Below are 17,748 nucleotides of genomic sequence, written 5' to 3' on the forward strand. Positions count from 1 at the left end.
AGAGTGTCTTTGTATCGCTTTTTTCTGACCACCTTGTGAATGCTTATCGTGTGTGAGCTCTCCAGAAAACCATCTTTTTGTCAAGCATACATTTGGTATTCAAACAATATGGCCAGCCCAACGGAGCTATGCTCTCTGCAGTAGAGTTGGAATTCTTGGCAGTTCAGTTTGAAAAAGAACCTCAATGTCTGGTATTTTATCTTGCCAGGTGATCTTCAGAATCTTCCTGAGACAATTCAAATGGAAGTGATTTAGTTTCCTGGCTTGGTGCTGGTCGGGTTTCATAGGCAGTCAACGATGAGGTCAACACTATCTTCAGTTTGTAGTCAGTGTGATACTTCTCCTTTCCCACACATTCATTTGGAGCCTTCAAAACAGTGAGCTAGCTCTGGCAAAGCATGTGTCAATCTCATTATTAACGTGGACATCTCTAGAAAATAAGAGAACTTTCCCACTAGATATCAGGATGACAGGAGATGGTCCTCAATTTATAGTCAAAAGGCTGCTATGGAACCACATGGAGTCAGTGCGGCTTACAGCAGGTCTGTTCCAATAGAGAAGAAAGTCAATATATTTTACAAATATATCAGGAAAGTTCTTAGTTCGATACTAGGAAATTTGATAAAGGATATAAAAACCAAGGAGACCTAATGGAAAAGTGTTGAAGTCAGTGTCTGGCGGGGGATAATATTTTATCAGTGGTGGTATTATGGAACTTTTTGGGGGAACCCAAGAAGGTCACTAGTGACCAGTCTGGGTTCTTGAGATGATAGCAAAAAGGAATCAATTAAGAATACAAAAAAATTGTATATGGAGACCACATACAAGAGTTACGCTTTGAGGAGGATAATTTTTATTAGTTCACTTTTCCCTCAGTGCCAGTCACATAGAATGCATTGTGTGGATGACACAATGGATAGTTAGGAGAACCTGAGTTCATATTTGATTTCAGGTATTTACCAGCTGTAAATCTGTAATCTGGCGCAACTCCCTTAATCCCAGAACTTAAAAAAAAAAGATTCCTAGGAGCTGCATATCATCTTTGAAATCTGCAATTGACATCTATGTTGTTTTTTATTTTGTTAAACATTTCCAAATTGCATTTTCCCCAATTTATTTATTTTTAATACACATTGCTTTATGAATCATGTTGGGAGAAACCATGGATGGAAAAAAAAAAAACAGAAAAAAGAAGTGAACATAGCATGTGTTGATTTATATTCAATCTTTATAGTTCTTTTTCTGCATGCAGATGGCATTTTCTATCCAAAGTCTGTTGTGATTGCCTTGGATCACTAAACCACCAAGAAGACCCAAGTCTTTCATAGTTGATCATCGCACATTCTTCTGTTACTGTACAATGTATTCTTGGTTCTGCTTGTTTTGCTCAGCATCAATTCATAGAAATCTATGGCCCTTATAAAATCAATTTGTCCATCATTGTTTATGGAACAATTACCTTCATATACCACAACTTGTTCAGCTATTCCACAATTGATGGGCAGAACTGACTAGAGAAAAATGTATATTCTTAGCTACAAGAGATAAATAAGGGAGTTATTCTCCAAGTATAGTTAGTTTTACTAAATCAAAGAAATCTTCCCATAGAAGGAGGAAAACTTTCCCAAACTGCTGGCACCTTCCACCTTTAGCAGCTAAGTCTGAGTAGACTCATTTTCCAATTCTTTGCTATCACAAAAAAGATCTGCTACAAATATTTTTTATACATGGGGGTCTTTTTTCCTCCTCTATGATTTCCTTGGGATATAGACTCAGTAGTATCACTGCTGGATCAAATTGGATAAACAGTTTCATAGCTCTTTGGGCATAGTTCCAAATTGCTCTCTACGATAGGTGGATCTTTTAAAGATATTTTTGTTGTTTGTGTGAGGCAACTGGAATTAAGTGCCTTGCCCCAAGTCACTCAGAAAGTGTTAAGTGTCTGAGGCCTGATTTGAAGTCAGGTTTTCCTGACTTCAGAGCTGGTGTTCCATCCACTGTACTAACTAACTGCTCCCTCCAAATTACATTTTTAAAAAACATTTTGCTGAGGCAATTGGGATTAAGTGATTTGCCCAGGATCACACAGCTAGGAAATGTCTGAAATCAAATTTGAACTCGGGTCCTCTTGACTTTAGGGCTGGTGCTCTATACACTGCGCCACCTAGCTGCCCCTCCAAATTATATTTTAATCTTGTTTTGGCTGACACTTGTGGATTAAGTGAATTATCTGAGCCCCAGAGTCAATATATGTTAGTGGTAGCACTTGAATTTGTCCAGTACTTTAACCATTATGATAGGATATTGTGAAATAATGAATCTTTTTAATGGAATCTCCATATTGTACATAGGTACCTAGTAAATATTCTTTAAATTAAATTGAATGTGATGAACATGGTTCAGCATTTGTAAAATATTTTTAAGAATTCTGTAGTACTTTAACTTTTTGAAGAAGAATGGATGTGATGCAAATAATACTCATTGATGAAAAATGGGACAATAGTTTCTTAGCTTTTTCTCCCTAAACAGATCAGCATTTTCCCAGTATCATATATATATAAGTATACATATACATACATACATACATACATACATATAAATGTATGTATATATATGTGTGTGTATATATGTTTACATTTTTATATATATATATATACATGAATGTAGATAGTCTGTGGACAGACAATATATATATATAAACATAGCAATCATATAACATCTATTTATTATATTGTAGCTGGCAAAGTGAATAGAACTTTGAGTCTGATATCAGGAAGTCCTAAGTTCAAATATGGCCCCTATAAATTGCTACCTGTGTTATCCCAGGCAGATCACTTAATCCCGTTTGCCTCAGTTTCCTCATCAATAAAATAGGGATAATACTACCCACCCTAGAATTGTTGTGAGAATCAAATGAGACAACAGTTTAAAGTGTTTAGCATAATGCTTGGCACATAGAAAGTTCAGTATAAATTTTAGCTTTCTTGTCTTGTTATTATCAAAAGTATTATTATTTATCTTATATTAGACATTGTACATAGTGCTGAAAAAACAAAGGGAAACTGAAATCCAGCAGTTTTTATCAAAAGCGTTAGCATACATAAAGCTCTTTATAAATCTTAAAGCACTATTTAATATTAGCTATAGTTATTTTTTTAATGTACCCCAAATGTGGCAACTCATTTTAGCAGGGTTCATCTAGAATTTGAAAATACATTAGCTTTTTAAAAGAGGTGTATAGGGAATACAAATATACATTAAAAAATCACTCTACTTATAGAATGAGAGCAAAATTTATAAACTGAAAAAGTGCTTAATAAAGTGCAGGGACATAAATTTTTATTTTCTTTGATATATCCTTCTCCAGCGTCCTAGAAGAAGTAATTTTTTCAAACAAAGCTTCCTGATAGTTCCATGAAATGTTTGGATCAACTAACCTGTTTTTTTTTTTTTTTTTTTGTTTTGTTTTGTTTTGTTTTGTTTTGGGGGGGATTTGAAAGAGAAGATTGAAACAAGATTAGATGCCTTGTCTTTGATCACGTCTGCCATAAAAATCTTATTTCCTAATCTCAATTCAGGGCCTTTTTCTTATAAAACTGCAAGATGCTTCTAAAACTGTCCCTTAAACCCAAAGATAAGGGGTATGCCCATTCAAAGGTTACACCCATAAATTTGTTTCCTTAAGCTCAGTCACTAGCACTGCTATTAAACAAATTTTCACTCAAAAGGACATTCAGAGACTCACAGTCAACAGTTTGTTTCAAAGAATTATCCTGGTAAATTCTTCCTTGAACAGTGGGGTCTTTATGGGAAGCCTTTTCATGCTGAAAGTGCGCTGAGGTCATTAGATTGCTTTTTGGCTTTCCGTGGCAGCATATTTTAAAAGCTAATGTGTTCCCAGTGACCAGTGCAGAGTGATAAAAATATCTACTTGCCAAATTATAAACATGAAATATTGTACATTATTGGAGAGTTACAGATGCATAGATACACTGAATAAAAAGAATACAACAGTAAGAAGCAAAATGAACTTTAATCTAGAATAATATTGTTGGATATTTAGAGTTCATTTTGTCTAAGTTCATTACTTGGAACAATAATTCTCTCCAAGCAATAAATGATCATCTAGCTTCCCCTGGAAGACTGATTGTGATAGGCGAAACTTTCTACTTCCTAATGCTGGCCATTACATTTCTGTGTAAGAAGTTTTTGTTTTGTTTTGTTTTGTTTTGTTTTGTTTTAAACTGAGGCAGTCGGAGTTGAGTAATTTGCCCAGGGTCACACAGATAGGAAATGTTAAGTGTTCTAAGTTCAAATTTGAACTCAGGTCCTTCTCTATGTGCAAGAAATTCTAACTTCTAGGGAGATGGTATCCCGCGGAATATGACCTGAAGGTCAAGAAGGATTGGATTTTATTCTCCTTTTTTATATGACAGTCCCTCAAATGTTTAAAGATAATTATTGGTTCCCTTCACTCTCAATGGAATCTTCTCTAGAGATTCTAAGGTAACATTCCCAGGTCTTGCTGAATTGTGGAATAACTTAAATATTAGGCAAATTTAATTGGTAGAAAATAAATCAGTGAATATTTTTGAATAGAAGCATGATATAACCAAGTTTAGGCATTAGGAAGTTACATCTGTTAGAAATTTGAAAGATGGGTTGCAAGTGGGAAAGAAGTTGTAATATTTCAGGCTGATGATTTTGAGAGCTTTTATAAAGGGTGTTGCTGAAAGGAAGAAAAAGGAGACAGTGGAGTTGAGGTAATATGGAAATAGAATGTACACAACTTGATTGAATGTAAGATTATAGATGTAGAACTTGTAGGGACCTTATCTGGTATACAGTTCTTCTGTTTTACAGATGAGGTAACTGAGGTCCAGAGACTGAATCAGTGCTCCAAGGTCACACAAGTAGTAAGGGGCAAAGCCAGAATTCAAACTCTGGTCCTCTGATTCCAAAATCAGTCCTTTCCTGAGAAGGAAAAGTCAAAGATAACATGGAAGGTTTTGAACATAGAGGATTGGGTGAATGGTGGTTCCACTATCAAAATGACAAAGTCAGAAGTAGAAATAGAATTTTTGGGAAAGAAATACAATTTTGGGAAAGGAAATGGTGGCATGGTTACAAATTAGGAATGAAAGACAAGAAATGTTCAGTACATTGATAACAACCAAGATCATGAAAGAATAAGCAAAGAACTTCTTGTGAGTGACTGAGTGGCTCTTCAGAAGATTTATGGGAACATATGAACAATAACCATCCCAGGTAAAAAAGAATAGAAGATTGCTTTCTGCATTGAGAGAAGTACAAATATCAATGAAATCATGGATTCATCAAAGTATGAGGATATCAAGAAAATGAACAAATATTTTTATTTTTGTGCTATTTATAAAGAAAAGTCTTACATGGAAAGCTACAATGGTCTTTCTTTTCACCTTGTTTCTTCTTTTCAGTGCATTTTGAATATTACCTTCTTAAATAACTTTTAACAGACTTAGATGAGCTCTTTTACAATACTTCTTAAGAGCAAATCATCATTAATAACATGTTGCAACCCAAAGGGCATGATGCCCTTTGTAACTTTGATTCTTTTGAAATTGTGATATTCCATGATTTGCAGACATTTCTGCATTTCCTCTTTGTAGGAAATGACTGGCAAATATTTACAGAAGTTATTTGTATTAAAAATAGTTCATATTTACTTTCTTGTGACTTTGGGGAGGACTTCTTGTGATTTGGATGAAGGAAAATTTCAAGTAAATTTTGGTTGATTTATAGCAGAAATATTGCCTTTTTCTTTTTAAAGGGAAGAATCATTAATAACACTTTTGAGTGCATTAATGTTACTAGGACATTTTCCTCACAAAAAAACCTTCAGAGATAGGCAATTCATATACCATTATGAAATAAGACACCTGAGGTCAAAGTGATATTTTCTGTAATCACATAGCTAATAAGTGTCAGATTCTAGATTTGAATTTTTGTCTCCTGATCCCAAGAACAGTTTTCTTACCACTATATCATAATTCTATAATGCTAGTTAAGAGGTCTATTTTATCCTTAAATTGTTATGTTCAAAAATATTCTGAGATGTATTTCACTTTGCCTTTCAGATTGCTAAAACTGAAGGAGATGTTCATTTCCAAGTTTGGATCCATTCCTGAGTTTTATGTCCGGGCACCAGGACGAGTTAATTTAATAGGTACTTAGAAATTCATTCTCTTAATTTTTTTGCTTTAAAATACAAAATAGGCAAATTCTAAATTTGTTTGTTGATGTTTTACTCTTTAATTTTTCCTTGGGGGAAGGAAGTTGAAGAAACAGATTATATGAATTATATGATTATGGGAATGCTTAAACCTCCCTCTGGGACTCACTTTTTAAATCTATGTTTGAAGTTCACTTTTTTTTTTCATTATTCCTTTTCTGTGATAAGATAGAATTATATAATATTATGACAGATAGATTTATATAATCTTTGCCAGGAAAGCTGCATACAAGGTCATGAAGAATTAGATGTGATGACACACTTTTACCTTTAATCTGTCTTAACATTTTTGCTATCACTTTCTCAAGTATAGACAATCAAACAATAAAAAAATAAATCAAGTCTGAATTTGTAGCATCCGATGAGTTTTGAAGTGATAAATACTCATAAGGAATATTTTCATCTGGCTGTAGCATAATGTAAATTAGAAGAATACTTAAGATGTTTTCTGAATCAGTGATTTCTTTTCTTCTTTTTCTTTTTCTGGAGAGAGAGAAAGGATGTGTGTGAGGCAATCAGGGTTAAGTGACTTGCCTAAGGTCACACAGCAAGTAAGTGTCAAATTTCTGAGATTAGATTTGAGCTTCTGATTTCAGGGCTGATTTCGTCATTTTTACAAATAGATTTCAAAAATGTCACTATTCATGTCACTTTTTCATTGTTTCCTCTTTTATTTCCCTTCTCCAAGAAGGGAATGCATAGAGTATTTGTAGAAAAGTAGCAACTTCTTGGGAAAAGATTTCCTGGGCCTGGGTTGGTAGATTCGGGTAGATCTCTCTGAGGCTGAAATTACCCATTTTCAAATCATATTTATCATATCACAATTGCTGTTTTCTATTTTTCCATGTTATGAAAAAAAAAAAAATCCAACTGCTCTGCATGAACACTAGGAGGAGCACCACATCTAGTCTTTTTATGAACTAATTTTATTTCATTTTGGAATACCCCCTCCCTTTTCTTTTGGTACTCATGCCATTACAAGGGTAAAAAAGGAACAGGAAAGACCTCTGAAGTTTAAGGGAGAAGACTTGGGGGCTTGAAACCTAACTCATTTATTTATTAGCCTTGTGATCTTGGGCCAGTTGTTTAATCTGAGCTTCAGATTTGTAAAATGGGAGCACATACCTTCCTTATTTACCTTCTAGGATTGTTGTAAAGGTCAAGTAAGACAGCACATATGAAAGCATTATATAAGTGAAAATTTTAATTTTAGAAGATTTAACAAAATCTGTTTTCATTCTCCATTCTTTTTTTCCCCTTTCTTTCCTCCTCCTCATCCCCACCCCCCAATCAAATCTCCATTTCATTTGGGTGTGGATGGGGGAAATCCTTGTAACAAATATGAAATTAAATTCTTACATTGTTCCTGTCCTGTCTTCTTTATCTTCTTTTTGGGGAATTTGGACATGAAAATACATCATTGCCAGAGGTTACAGAGAGAAGGAACTTGAATTAGGATCTGTCTTTCCCCTTCTCCTACCCTCCTCAATACATAGCTGCTTAAGTGAAGCATATGAGAAGGGGTGGGGCATGAGGGGAAAGAAAGGGATAATGATTCAGGCTCATAGTCCTAGGGAGGAGGTCTGGTAAAGTACAACTTTTCTGTTTTGTTCTTAGTATGGATTAGGGAGGGGATAGATATTTATATATTTAATATAATTATTGAGATGTGTGGTCTCACAAAAAGATAAAGATTGTACCGTAGATAATTTCTAGCTCAGTCAATTTCATTTCCTGTACTGAAACTGGCATAAAGCTATATTTTAAAATCTTGTTACTTTCTCTGTAGGGTCTGTGGTATAATTAGTAACTATTTGAAATCCAATTCTTGTAAATAAACTGAGATTTAAAAAATTCTATGCTCTGTTAATGAAGGTCATTTATAAAGGTTACAGGGTCCTAGAGAGTTGCCAGAGGTAATCATTTTAAAAATATGTCATATAATCCAGAGATACAGTATGAATGAGTGACTGAAGAACAGACCTCAAAGCCAGGGAGACCTGAACCTTTCTTCTGACATATATTGCCTCTATCACACTATGTAAGTCATCTGTGATTGCAGGTAACTCTTTAACTTGGTAAAATGGAGAAGGGGTGCCTGCCTGCATTGGTAGAGGGAGTTTCCTCATCTAGGTGTTCTATGTCAGGGAAATCACTGGTCAAGTCTGTATCCTTATCCTTCCAAATCAGGTGAGTTCAGCAATTATCAAGAGGCAGGCAGGTGGAGCCTTAGAAGAATGTTGGGTTTGGAGCTGGTTTTAAATTCTGGCTTACCTGCTAGATGGGAAGTATGACTCCTGTACAAATTAAGGTAGAGGTCATTATGAACCATAGGAAAAAAGGGAGAAAGTCTGAAAAAAATTGTGCTGAAGGAGAATAATTCTGGCTGATGACTGTCTAGGCAAGTAAGATCCCCTAAGGAGAAGGTCATAACGAAATAATATTTTTTGCTTTTATATCACCCATATTTCCCAGTGGTGACTTATCCCTTATAACAAAGAATAAAAAAAGAGGGGGAAAACAATTCAGCAAAACTCATTAGCACATTGAAAAATTCTCATATTATATGCAGTATTCCATACACATCATCTGCAAAGAAGGCAGGTGAAGAAGGTGGAAGGGTAGGTACAGAGGGGGGTAGTACAGATATAATCTTTGATCTTCCAACTAGCTCCTTAATTCCAATGTCCCCATTTACTAATGAACAAACCGAGGCCCCTGAAAGTTAAATAAAGTCATTAGCCTAGGGAAACACATCCAGTGTTTGAGATGGCTTTCTTAGATAGTTCTTTCTGAGTTCGGCACTTTGTCTACTACACTATGTTTCCTCTGATGGAGGAACCAAACCTGGTCATCATAATTTCACAACATTCACTTTCTTTTTTTATTATTAAAACCTTTTATTTTCAAGACATATGCAAGGATAATTTTTCAAGGTTGACCCTTGTAAAACCTCATGTTCCAATTTTTCCCCTCCTTCTTTCCTAGATAGTAAGTAATCTACTATATGTTAAACAACATTCACTTTCAACAAAGATTTCCATCTATATTATTGTAGTTTTTTGTATATGTATTTCTCTTCATACCTCCTCACAGTTACTTTGAAAGAAAGGAATGTCTGAGATGATCACCACCATTTAGAATTGAGCAAACTAGGACTTGGAGAAGTTAATATCAAGGTCACATTGTATTAAATTACAAATCTAGAATGCAAAATTAGGGTTTCTTGATTCTAATCTTTTTTTTTTTCCAAACTAAAGTTGATAGTAGTTGAGTATGAGCCTGTACATAGCTGCCCTCACTTTAATCATGATTCGCCATTTACAGAACCTTTCATTTTCATGTTTTGAAGTTTGAGATAGTCATGTTTTATCTTTTAGTGAGAATAAGAATTATAAAATTGCTAACAGAACACTGTTTTAAGCTTAGTTGTAGGTATCTTGTAGGATAATGTGGGTTTTTGGCAACATGTCTGGATAATTTTAAAAATAGTTTCTGTAGGTTATGGATGACTAGTGTTTGAAAGAAATATAATCTTTTTACGTCTTGTTTCAGGGGGAAAATTATGATTTAATTTCAACTTAAATCCCAGTTATACAGAAATATATCTGCTTTATCAACAGAAAACAACCTGCATTATCTTTATTATTTTTATATTTTAGAAATTTTATATTTTTTCTAATAGAATATAAAAATATTTTTAACAATTATTTTTTAAAATTTTGAGTTCCAAATTTTCTTAACCTTCCTTTCCCTCCTTCGAGAAGACAATTTGATGTAGATTATACTGTATACATTTTTTAAAAATGGAATGCAAGGGGCAGCTAGGTGGTGCAGGGGATAGAGCACCAGCCCTGAAGTTGGGAGGACCTGAGTTCAAATCCAGTCTCAGACATTTAACACTTCCTAGCTGTGTGACCCTGGACAAGTCACTTAAGTGACTTCGATTTGCCTCAGCAAAAAAAAAAAAAAAAAAAAAAAAAAAAAGGAATGCAGCATTCTTTGGAAAGAGTAATTAAGCAGTTTAATTCTACATCAAGCTTTCTATGTATTTAATGTGTCAAAAACATTTTATAGAAAGTTAATCTGAAATTTTTTTTTTATGGTAAAATACAGATGGACTGTTCATCTAGCTTTCTCCAGATGCCATTTTCTATTTAAATTTTGTGACTGCTATCAGGGATTATGATAGTAATTGAAGAAAATGTTAAACTTATGAGAGAAAAGAGGAAGATTTACATAGGACTTGGAATGAGATTTGCTACTTTTGGTTTAAACCAATACAAAATTAGCTTCCTTCTTTGGCTAGCTGTACTTAATGTGTAAACATAGTGATTCGAAAAGGATGATTTCATATTAGAAACAATAGCAGAGAAAGACCAACTTGTATACATATTAGGATGCCAAAAAAACTCTGAAGAGCTTAGGATGTTATTGGTAGTTGGCAGAGGTTTCTGGCAGAAGCGTCTAGATGGAAGAACACTATCACTCAGTGGTCTTTTTGTTTGTTTTGTTTTTTTTTTTTTTTAGTTTGTATTTTCCCTTGCAATCTGGTATTCTATGAAATTTTCTCTGATATTGGCATGCCAGTTATTCTTTGGTGTCGATGATGATTACAGAATGCTCTTGATTTTCTTTTCTAGGAGAGCACATAGATTACTGTGGCTATGCTGTCCTTCCCATGGCTGTAGAACAGGATATTCTAATAGCTGTTGAACCTGTGAAAAGTCAAACACTCCACTTGACTAATACGAATCCCAAGTACCCGTAAGTACTTTAGATTGCCATAATTGCCTATATGTCCTGGGTCTTAAAGAACTTTAGAGGTAGAGGGGAGGAATTTGCCATGTTTATTATATATTTCAGGCTTCATTGAAACCATCACTGATTATACATTAAAATATTACACACACACACACACATAAACACACATACCATAAACAGTTTTATTTTGCTTTCTAGATACACTTACATCCAATTGGCTTAATTTGGACATTTCTCTTTCATCTTGACTTTCATTCTTGCTAACCTTTGTCAAGAGGCAATCAAAGCTTCATGAAACTTGTGTAAAAACTAGGTTTATTACAAGAGAAATGAACCCAAAGAGTTCATAATCCATATAGAAGTTTGCATGTTTATGATAGTACAGCAAAGGAAAGAGGAAGAAACACAAATCTTACCTAAAGGGACATGGCATAAGGAGGAAAGATACAGTAAAGGTGTCCTGAAGGAGAGAACATGATTAAGGCAAAAACTACATTCTTTTCCCTTGGAAAATGATAGACCATGAAGATCTGATGATTTGTTTATCTATTTATCTGCTTATCTAGGCAGCTTCTTATCCTACTGAAGATTGTCAAGAATCTGTCTAGATTTCCAAAGGTACATAGGGAGTCCTATTTGGGATGAAAATAACAAGTTATGCTAGTATAATGGGAATTTGTCCTTGACATAAAGGACATTCAGAGCCTTCTATACACTATTGGTCCAGTGTTTCTGAAAAATATGGCAATTCAAAAAAGACAAGTTCAGGGAACCCCTTAATATTTTTTAATACCTCATTAGCTACAGTTAATTCACAGTTGTGATTATTGATGCCTTGTCCTGACTTTTAGGACCAATGCAAGATGACTACAGATTTCACAAAATCTGAGTTTGGTCAGTCTCTGTTGGAATAATGATCAAATCCTTCCACAATATATTAAGTAATAGATTGTCCATTCTCTGTTTTAAGACCTCTGTTGAGAAAGAAATCCCCAATTTCCTAAGATAATCAGTTTCATTTTGGGGTAACTGGTGGTTATTTAAGTATTAGGAAAGATTGGTAACATGTTTATCCTAAATCTATTCTCTATGTCAAACATCCCTAATTCCTTTAACTAATTCCCACATGAAGTTAACTTGAGAGCCTTCATTATCTTTGTTGCTTTCTTCTGGCTGTTCTATTTTCTCCTATTTCATATGTTTTAAGCTGATGTTTTCTAGTCCCTAGTTTTCTTATATGTAAGATGAGAGGGTTGGACTAAATGATCTTTAAAATCTCTTTCAGCATAAGTCCAATGATACTATGACTTTTTATTTTTGAATTAAGAATGAATTTAGTTTAGAAGTTAAAAAGAGACCAAATGTTTATTTTCTTTAAATAATTATATATATTTTAGTTGAAGAAAAATATCCAAAATATAGAAATCTTGCACTTTATTTAAAATAAATTATAAGTCTTATGAAGTTGGGGGAAGGAAAATGGTAAAGGAGAAAAAAAAATCCCTCAACTGGCACTTTATAAGTTCTAGTATTTAGAATAACAAACTGTCATTTCATTTTCTGATGTTATAGAATTAAGCTAGGAACTAAAGACTGATCAGTATTGTATATGTAATTAAAAAAAATTATTTCAGTGATAAAGAATATTTTTAATTTAGAAATTTGCAAAGTGTGGTTTTCATACACTAGCTCATTTGATCCTTTCAACAACCTAACAAGGTGTATCTATTGGTTTTATTATTTTCATTTTACAGGCAAAAAAAAAATGAAAGCTTGAAAAAACAGAATGGTCATATGTAATGGTCATACTGCTTATAATATCTGAATCCAGCTCTTTTCTTTATCCAAGTACATTGTTCTTTCTATTAACATAAGGCTTCCCTCAAGAATGTATATTTGGAGAAAAATATTAAATCACAACTTCTTGATGAGCAATTTATTTAGGTTTGATTGTAGCCCACGCTGTCTATATTAGGACTTTGTAACTTTCAGATAGGTCATGATTGAAAATGATTCCTCATGAAAATGTCTTGTAAATTTCAAAGAACTATATAAATGTGACCAATTTTATGTCATTGTTGATAAAAAAAAAAAAGAGAAAAGAAATGGTTCCTCATTTATTTTCTCACAAAAGTTCCTTTAGAAAGCTTTCTCTTCCACTAGAGTTAAATTTTAATTCTACCTAGATCTTGTGAAGTATACTAGAGCTGGACTCAAAGGGCCTGTATTCAAATGTCAACTTTGCTACTTACTACCTACGCGATCTTGGGAGAGCTATATCATATCTGTTGGTTCATGTATAAAATGAGGGGATTGGGATAGATAACCTCTTAAATCTGATGAGCATTAAGGGGAGGGAAGAAAAAGAGATATAGTTTAGAAGTTGCTGTTGTCTGAATTTCTGGTGTAGCACTGAAGTTATCAACTGAGAGTAGCTATTTGCATTTGGATTTTGGTGTAAGAATTTGTTCATTGCTATCAAAAGCAGCCGAGCAAGATGTCAAATTGCTTGTATCTGTGAAATGAGAAAGAAAACCCCATACAGGGAAACCCTCTGTGAATATAGAGCTTAGGTAGAGATATGGTGGCTATAGCAGACCCTAAGAAAACAAAAAAAGAGGTTGACTAAAAGTTCTCTTGACATTTTGTCAATATTTAGAATAGAAGGGATTAATTGTAGTCCTGTGAAATGCAATCTGGTGGAAGAGCTAATAATAAAAATTGACACATAATACTTTAAAGCTTGCAACATGCTCTGTGTATTTGTGTTGTGTGAGAGAGATATTAAGATGGGCCCAAAGAGGCTCAGGCATTTCCCTTTCCAAGGTCTTCTTTATTTAGGCTTTATCCAAGCTTCAAATTGGATTCAGTACTAGAGGAAGCCTTTAATTGAAGGGTTTAGGCTCCCTTTTATAAGACTCTTTCAGCATATTAAGTTCTTGAGTAGATCTTCTCAAAGAGGGAATTAAAAAGTACTTTGTACAATGTAAATCAAACTTGGAACATGTATTTATTTTCTGAAAACAAACTCTTGACACAAAAGACATCAACAGAGAAAATGTAAAATAAAATTGGATGACTTATTTTAGAACTATTGTATAATCAGTTAGGAGCAGATAACTAAAACTCATCTCAACATGAGTCTATTTCTAGTACTGCTTATTAAACATTTTACTTTTCATCTCAGGTTTTAATTGTTTCCCTCAAAATATAAGTTTCCTGATAATTCAGTCTAGGAACTTGGACTCCATTTTTCGCTGATGTTAATAAGTATGTAAATTTCAAACAAACAATTCCATTTTGTTTTAAGCCTCTATCTTGTGATTAAGTACTTGGTAGATAATTTTTTTTTCCTGTAATAAGATAAGCACTTGTGTATAGCTTGGCAATGACATACGTGTCCTCCAAATTTGTCAAAAAATTACTAATGACATGTGTTTTTCAAATCTGGTAAACAAATGATAAATACTTAGTAATAACATTAGAAAAGTAAAGTAAAGGATAATTTCCTCTCCTCAAAGACTTAAATAATTTATCACCAATCAGAATTTAACTGCAACTTGAAATGCTCAACTAGAACAAGAGAAAATGAGTACTTGTGGCAGTTAACAGTCTGCTTCTAGTTTAATTAAGAGAACACTTGATTAAGTGCTTGATTAAGAGAGACTCCTGTAAACATTTACATGAACTGATGCAAAGTGAAATGAGGAGAGCCGGGAGATCATTGTACATGGCAACAACAAGAATATAGGAAGATCAGTTCTGATGGACCTGGCACTCTTTAACAGTGAAATGACTGAGGCCAGGTCCAAGTGTTTAATTATAAAGAGAGCCATCTGCACCCAGAGAGAAGGCTGTGGGGACTAAGTGTGGTTCACAACATAGCATTCTCACTCTTTCTGTTGTTGTTTGCTTGCATTTTATTTTCTTTCTCATTTTTTTCCTTTTTGATCTGATTTTTCTTTTGCAGCAAGATAACTGTATAAATATGTATACATATATTGGATTCAACATTTTTTTTTTTTACCATGTTTAACATATATTGGATTCCTTGTCATCTAGGGGAGGGGGTGGGAGAAAGGGAGGGAAAAAACTGGAACACAAGGTTTTGCAAGAGTCATTGTTGAAAACTTATCCATGTGTATGTTTTGAAAATAAAAAGGTTGGGCAGCTAGGTAGCACAGTGGATAGAGTTCCAACCCTGAAGTCAGAAGAACCTGAGTTTAAATCTGGCATCAGACATTTAGCACTTCCTAGTTGTATGACCCTGGGAAAGTCACTTAACCCCAATGGTTTCAGGAAAAAAAAAAAAAAAAAGATTATATACAATAATGAATGTAAGCCTTATTGGTGTGCCATTCACCTTAATAAACATTTGTTACAGTGGATTGGTTACCTGTGCATTATACTTTACATTTTTGCATAGTGAAGAAATTTCCCTTGTCTCAGTTCTGCTCATCCGATTCAACAGTTCTAAACTACTTGATCTCAGGAGGTTGCCTTCAAGCCAAGATATGTTTACTTTGAGACTGATGTTTGTTCACCTATTCAGGAAAGAAAATAGAATGGAAAAGGCAACCAAAGGCCTAGTTGTAAGCTTGTTTAATTGAGCCCAACCTCATGGGAGAAGAGGAAAAGGAAGAAACACTATTGTAACTCATCTCTTCACTCTCCTCAAAGAGTGTTTGGTAACAGAGAAGTCTACTTGCTTCATGGGAAAAGGGCATAAAGAATGCAAACCCGAAGCTGTTTCTTGTTAGCAGATCCCCTTCCTCCTCTGTCAGAAGACAGGGAGGACTTAGGAACCACTCAGGATCTTCTGTGCCACACCTAGGCTGTATTCAATGCTCAATTACTACTTGAACAGAGGCAGCTAGGATGTTCCTTAACCCCCAGAGACCCAAGTTTCATAAGGATGGCTGGAATTAGGGAATTTCTCTATATGCTATGTTCAATCTATGATACATATAAATTGTCATGTGAGCCTTACACGAATCCTGTAAAGTAAGTAATATGGATATTATTGTTTTCCTTTGACAGCCAAAGAAACAGAAGTTCAGGTAAAGTGTCTTGCCAGTAGTCACGCATTTGATATCAGAAACAAGATTTGAATTCTAATGTCCCTTATTTCAGGTTTACTGCTATACCAGGGCTTCTTAAACTTTTCCTACTCTCAACTGCTTTTCACCTGAGAATTCCCCCCTCCCGAAGTACTTGGGTTAAGTGACTTGCCCAGGGTCACACAGCCAGTTCGTATTAAGTGTCTGAGGTCACATTTAAACTCAGGTCCTCTTGATTTCAAGGATGGAGCTCTATCCGCTGAGCCACCTAGCTGCCCCAACCTGAAAAAAATTTTATGTGACTTCAGATATATAAATATATAAACTAATAAAACATAATTTTGCAACCTTCATATTTAGTTACGAGGTTGCAACCCATAGTTTGAGTGCTGTGCAATAATGCATCTCTAATATTGTGTTCAGCTGAGTGCCACAGTTTAACAAAAATGCCCACAAGCTACAGCTTGTTCAAAGGTGTGGCATTGATATGGTAAAGGAACTGAATCATGCCATAGGAGTTTTAAATTGAATGAACAGAGCTTGTTTATCCTGAAGAAGAAATGACTTGGATTAAGGAAGAGTAGAAACATAAGAGCAGTTTTCCAGTTCAAAAGGTAGTTATATGAAAAACAGATTAGACTTGTTTTGTTTGGCTACAAAAGGCAAATCTGGGAGCAAAAGGCAGAAGTTTCTAAGTGGCAGATTTTCAATGATTGAAGAAAAATCCTGACAAATAGAACAATCTAAATGGCTATCTTGACTCTAATACACTGCTGGTGGAACAGCAAACTGATCTAGCCATTTTGGAGAACAATGTATAATTATGCTCCAAAAGTTATTCAACTGAATATATATATATATATATATATATATATATATATATATATATATATATATATATATATATATATATATATATTCAAAGTATGTATATACTTTGACCCAGCAATACCATTATTAGGGCTGTTTCCAAAAGTGATCAGGAGAAAAAAGAAAAGAACCTTTATGTTCAAAACCCTTTATAGCTCTCTTTGTGTTGGCCAAGAATTAGAAATTGAAAGGATGATCATTAATTGAAGAATGGTTAAACAAGTTGTGGTATATGATTATGATGGAATACTATTCTAGTATAAGAAATGATGAACAGGTTGGTTTTAGAAAAACATGGAAAAATTTCCATGAAATGATGAAGAGTGAAATGAGCAGAACCAAGAGAATGTTTTATATAGTAATTACAATATTGTTTGAAGAGTAACTGTGAATGACAAAGCTATTCAAGTTTTCAAATTAATTACAAAGGACTTATGAAAGAAGATTCTGTCTTCAGAGAAAGAATTAATAGTGGAAGTATGCATAGTATATCTTTATATATATATGCATACATATATTCTCTATATGTTTCTATCTGTCAAAGGGTGGCCTTCTTTAGTGCAGCTGGGAAGGGAAGAAGGGGTACAGTTTGGAATCTAATATATAACAAAAAATAAACTAGGTTGAAAAAATAAATTGAAATAAAAAGATTGTCATGATAAATACTAAATTTCTTATTTCTAGAGGTCTTTAAGCCAAGGCTGAATGACCACTTGTTGAGATGTTTTTAGAAAGAATTCCTCCTTGGGAATAGATTGGGCTGAGTAATATATTCCAATTCTG

The 17,748-nt window shown here is 34.0% G+C and overlaps 1 protein-coding gene across 1 annotated transcript in view; it reads left to right on the plus strand.

The window, feature by feature from the left end:
• Nucleotides 1-17,748, plus strand: part of GALK2 (galactokinase 2) — a 149,092-nt gene that overhangs the window by 3,445 nt on the left and 127,899 nt on the right. The window contains exons 2-3 of the mRNA XM_074294461.1: nucleotides 6,117-6,205; nucleotides 10,915-11,038. Of these exons, the coding sequence (XP_074150562.1) occupies nucleotides 6,117-6,205; nucleotides 10,915-11,038 (213 nt within the window). The remainder of the gene's footprint in view (nucleotides 1-6,116; nucleotides 6,206-10,914; nucleotides 11,039-17,748) is intronic.

Source organism: Sminthopsis crassicaudata, chromosome 2 (assembly GCF_048593235.1).
Source record: "Sminthopsis crassicaudata isolate SCR6 chromosome 2, ASM4859323v1, whole genome shotgun sequence".
Lineage (NCBI taxonomy): Eukaryota > Metazoa > Chordata > Mammalia > Dasyuromorphia > Dasyuridae > Sminthopsis > Sminthopsis crassicaudata.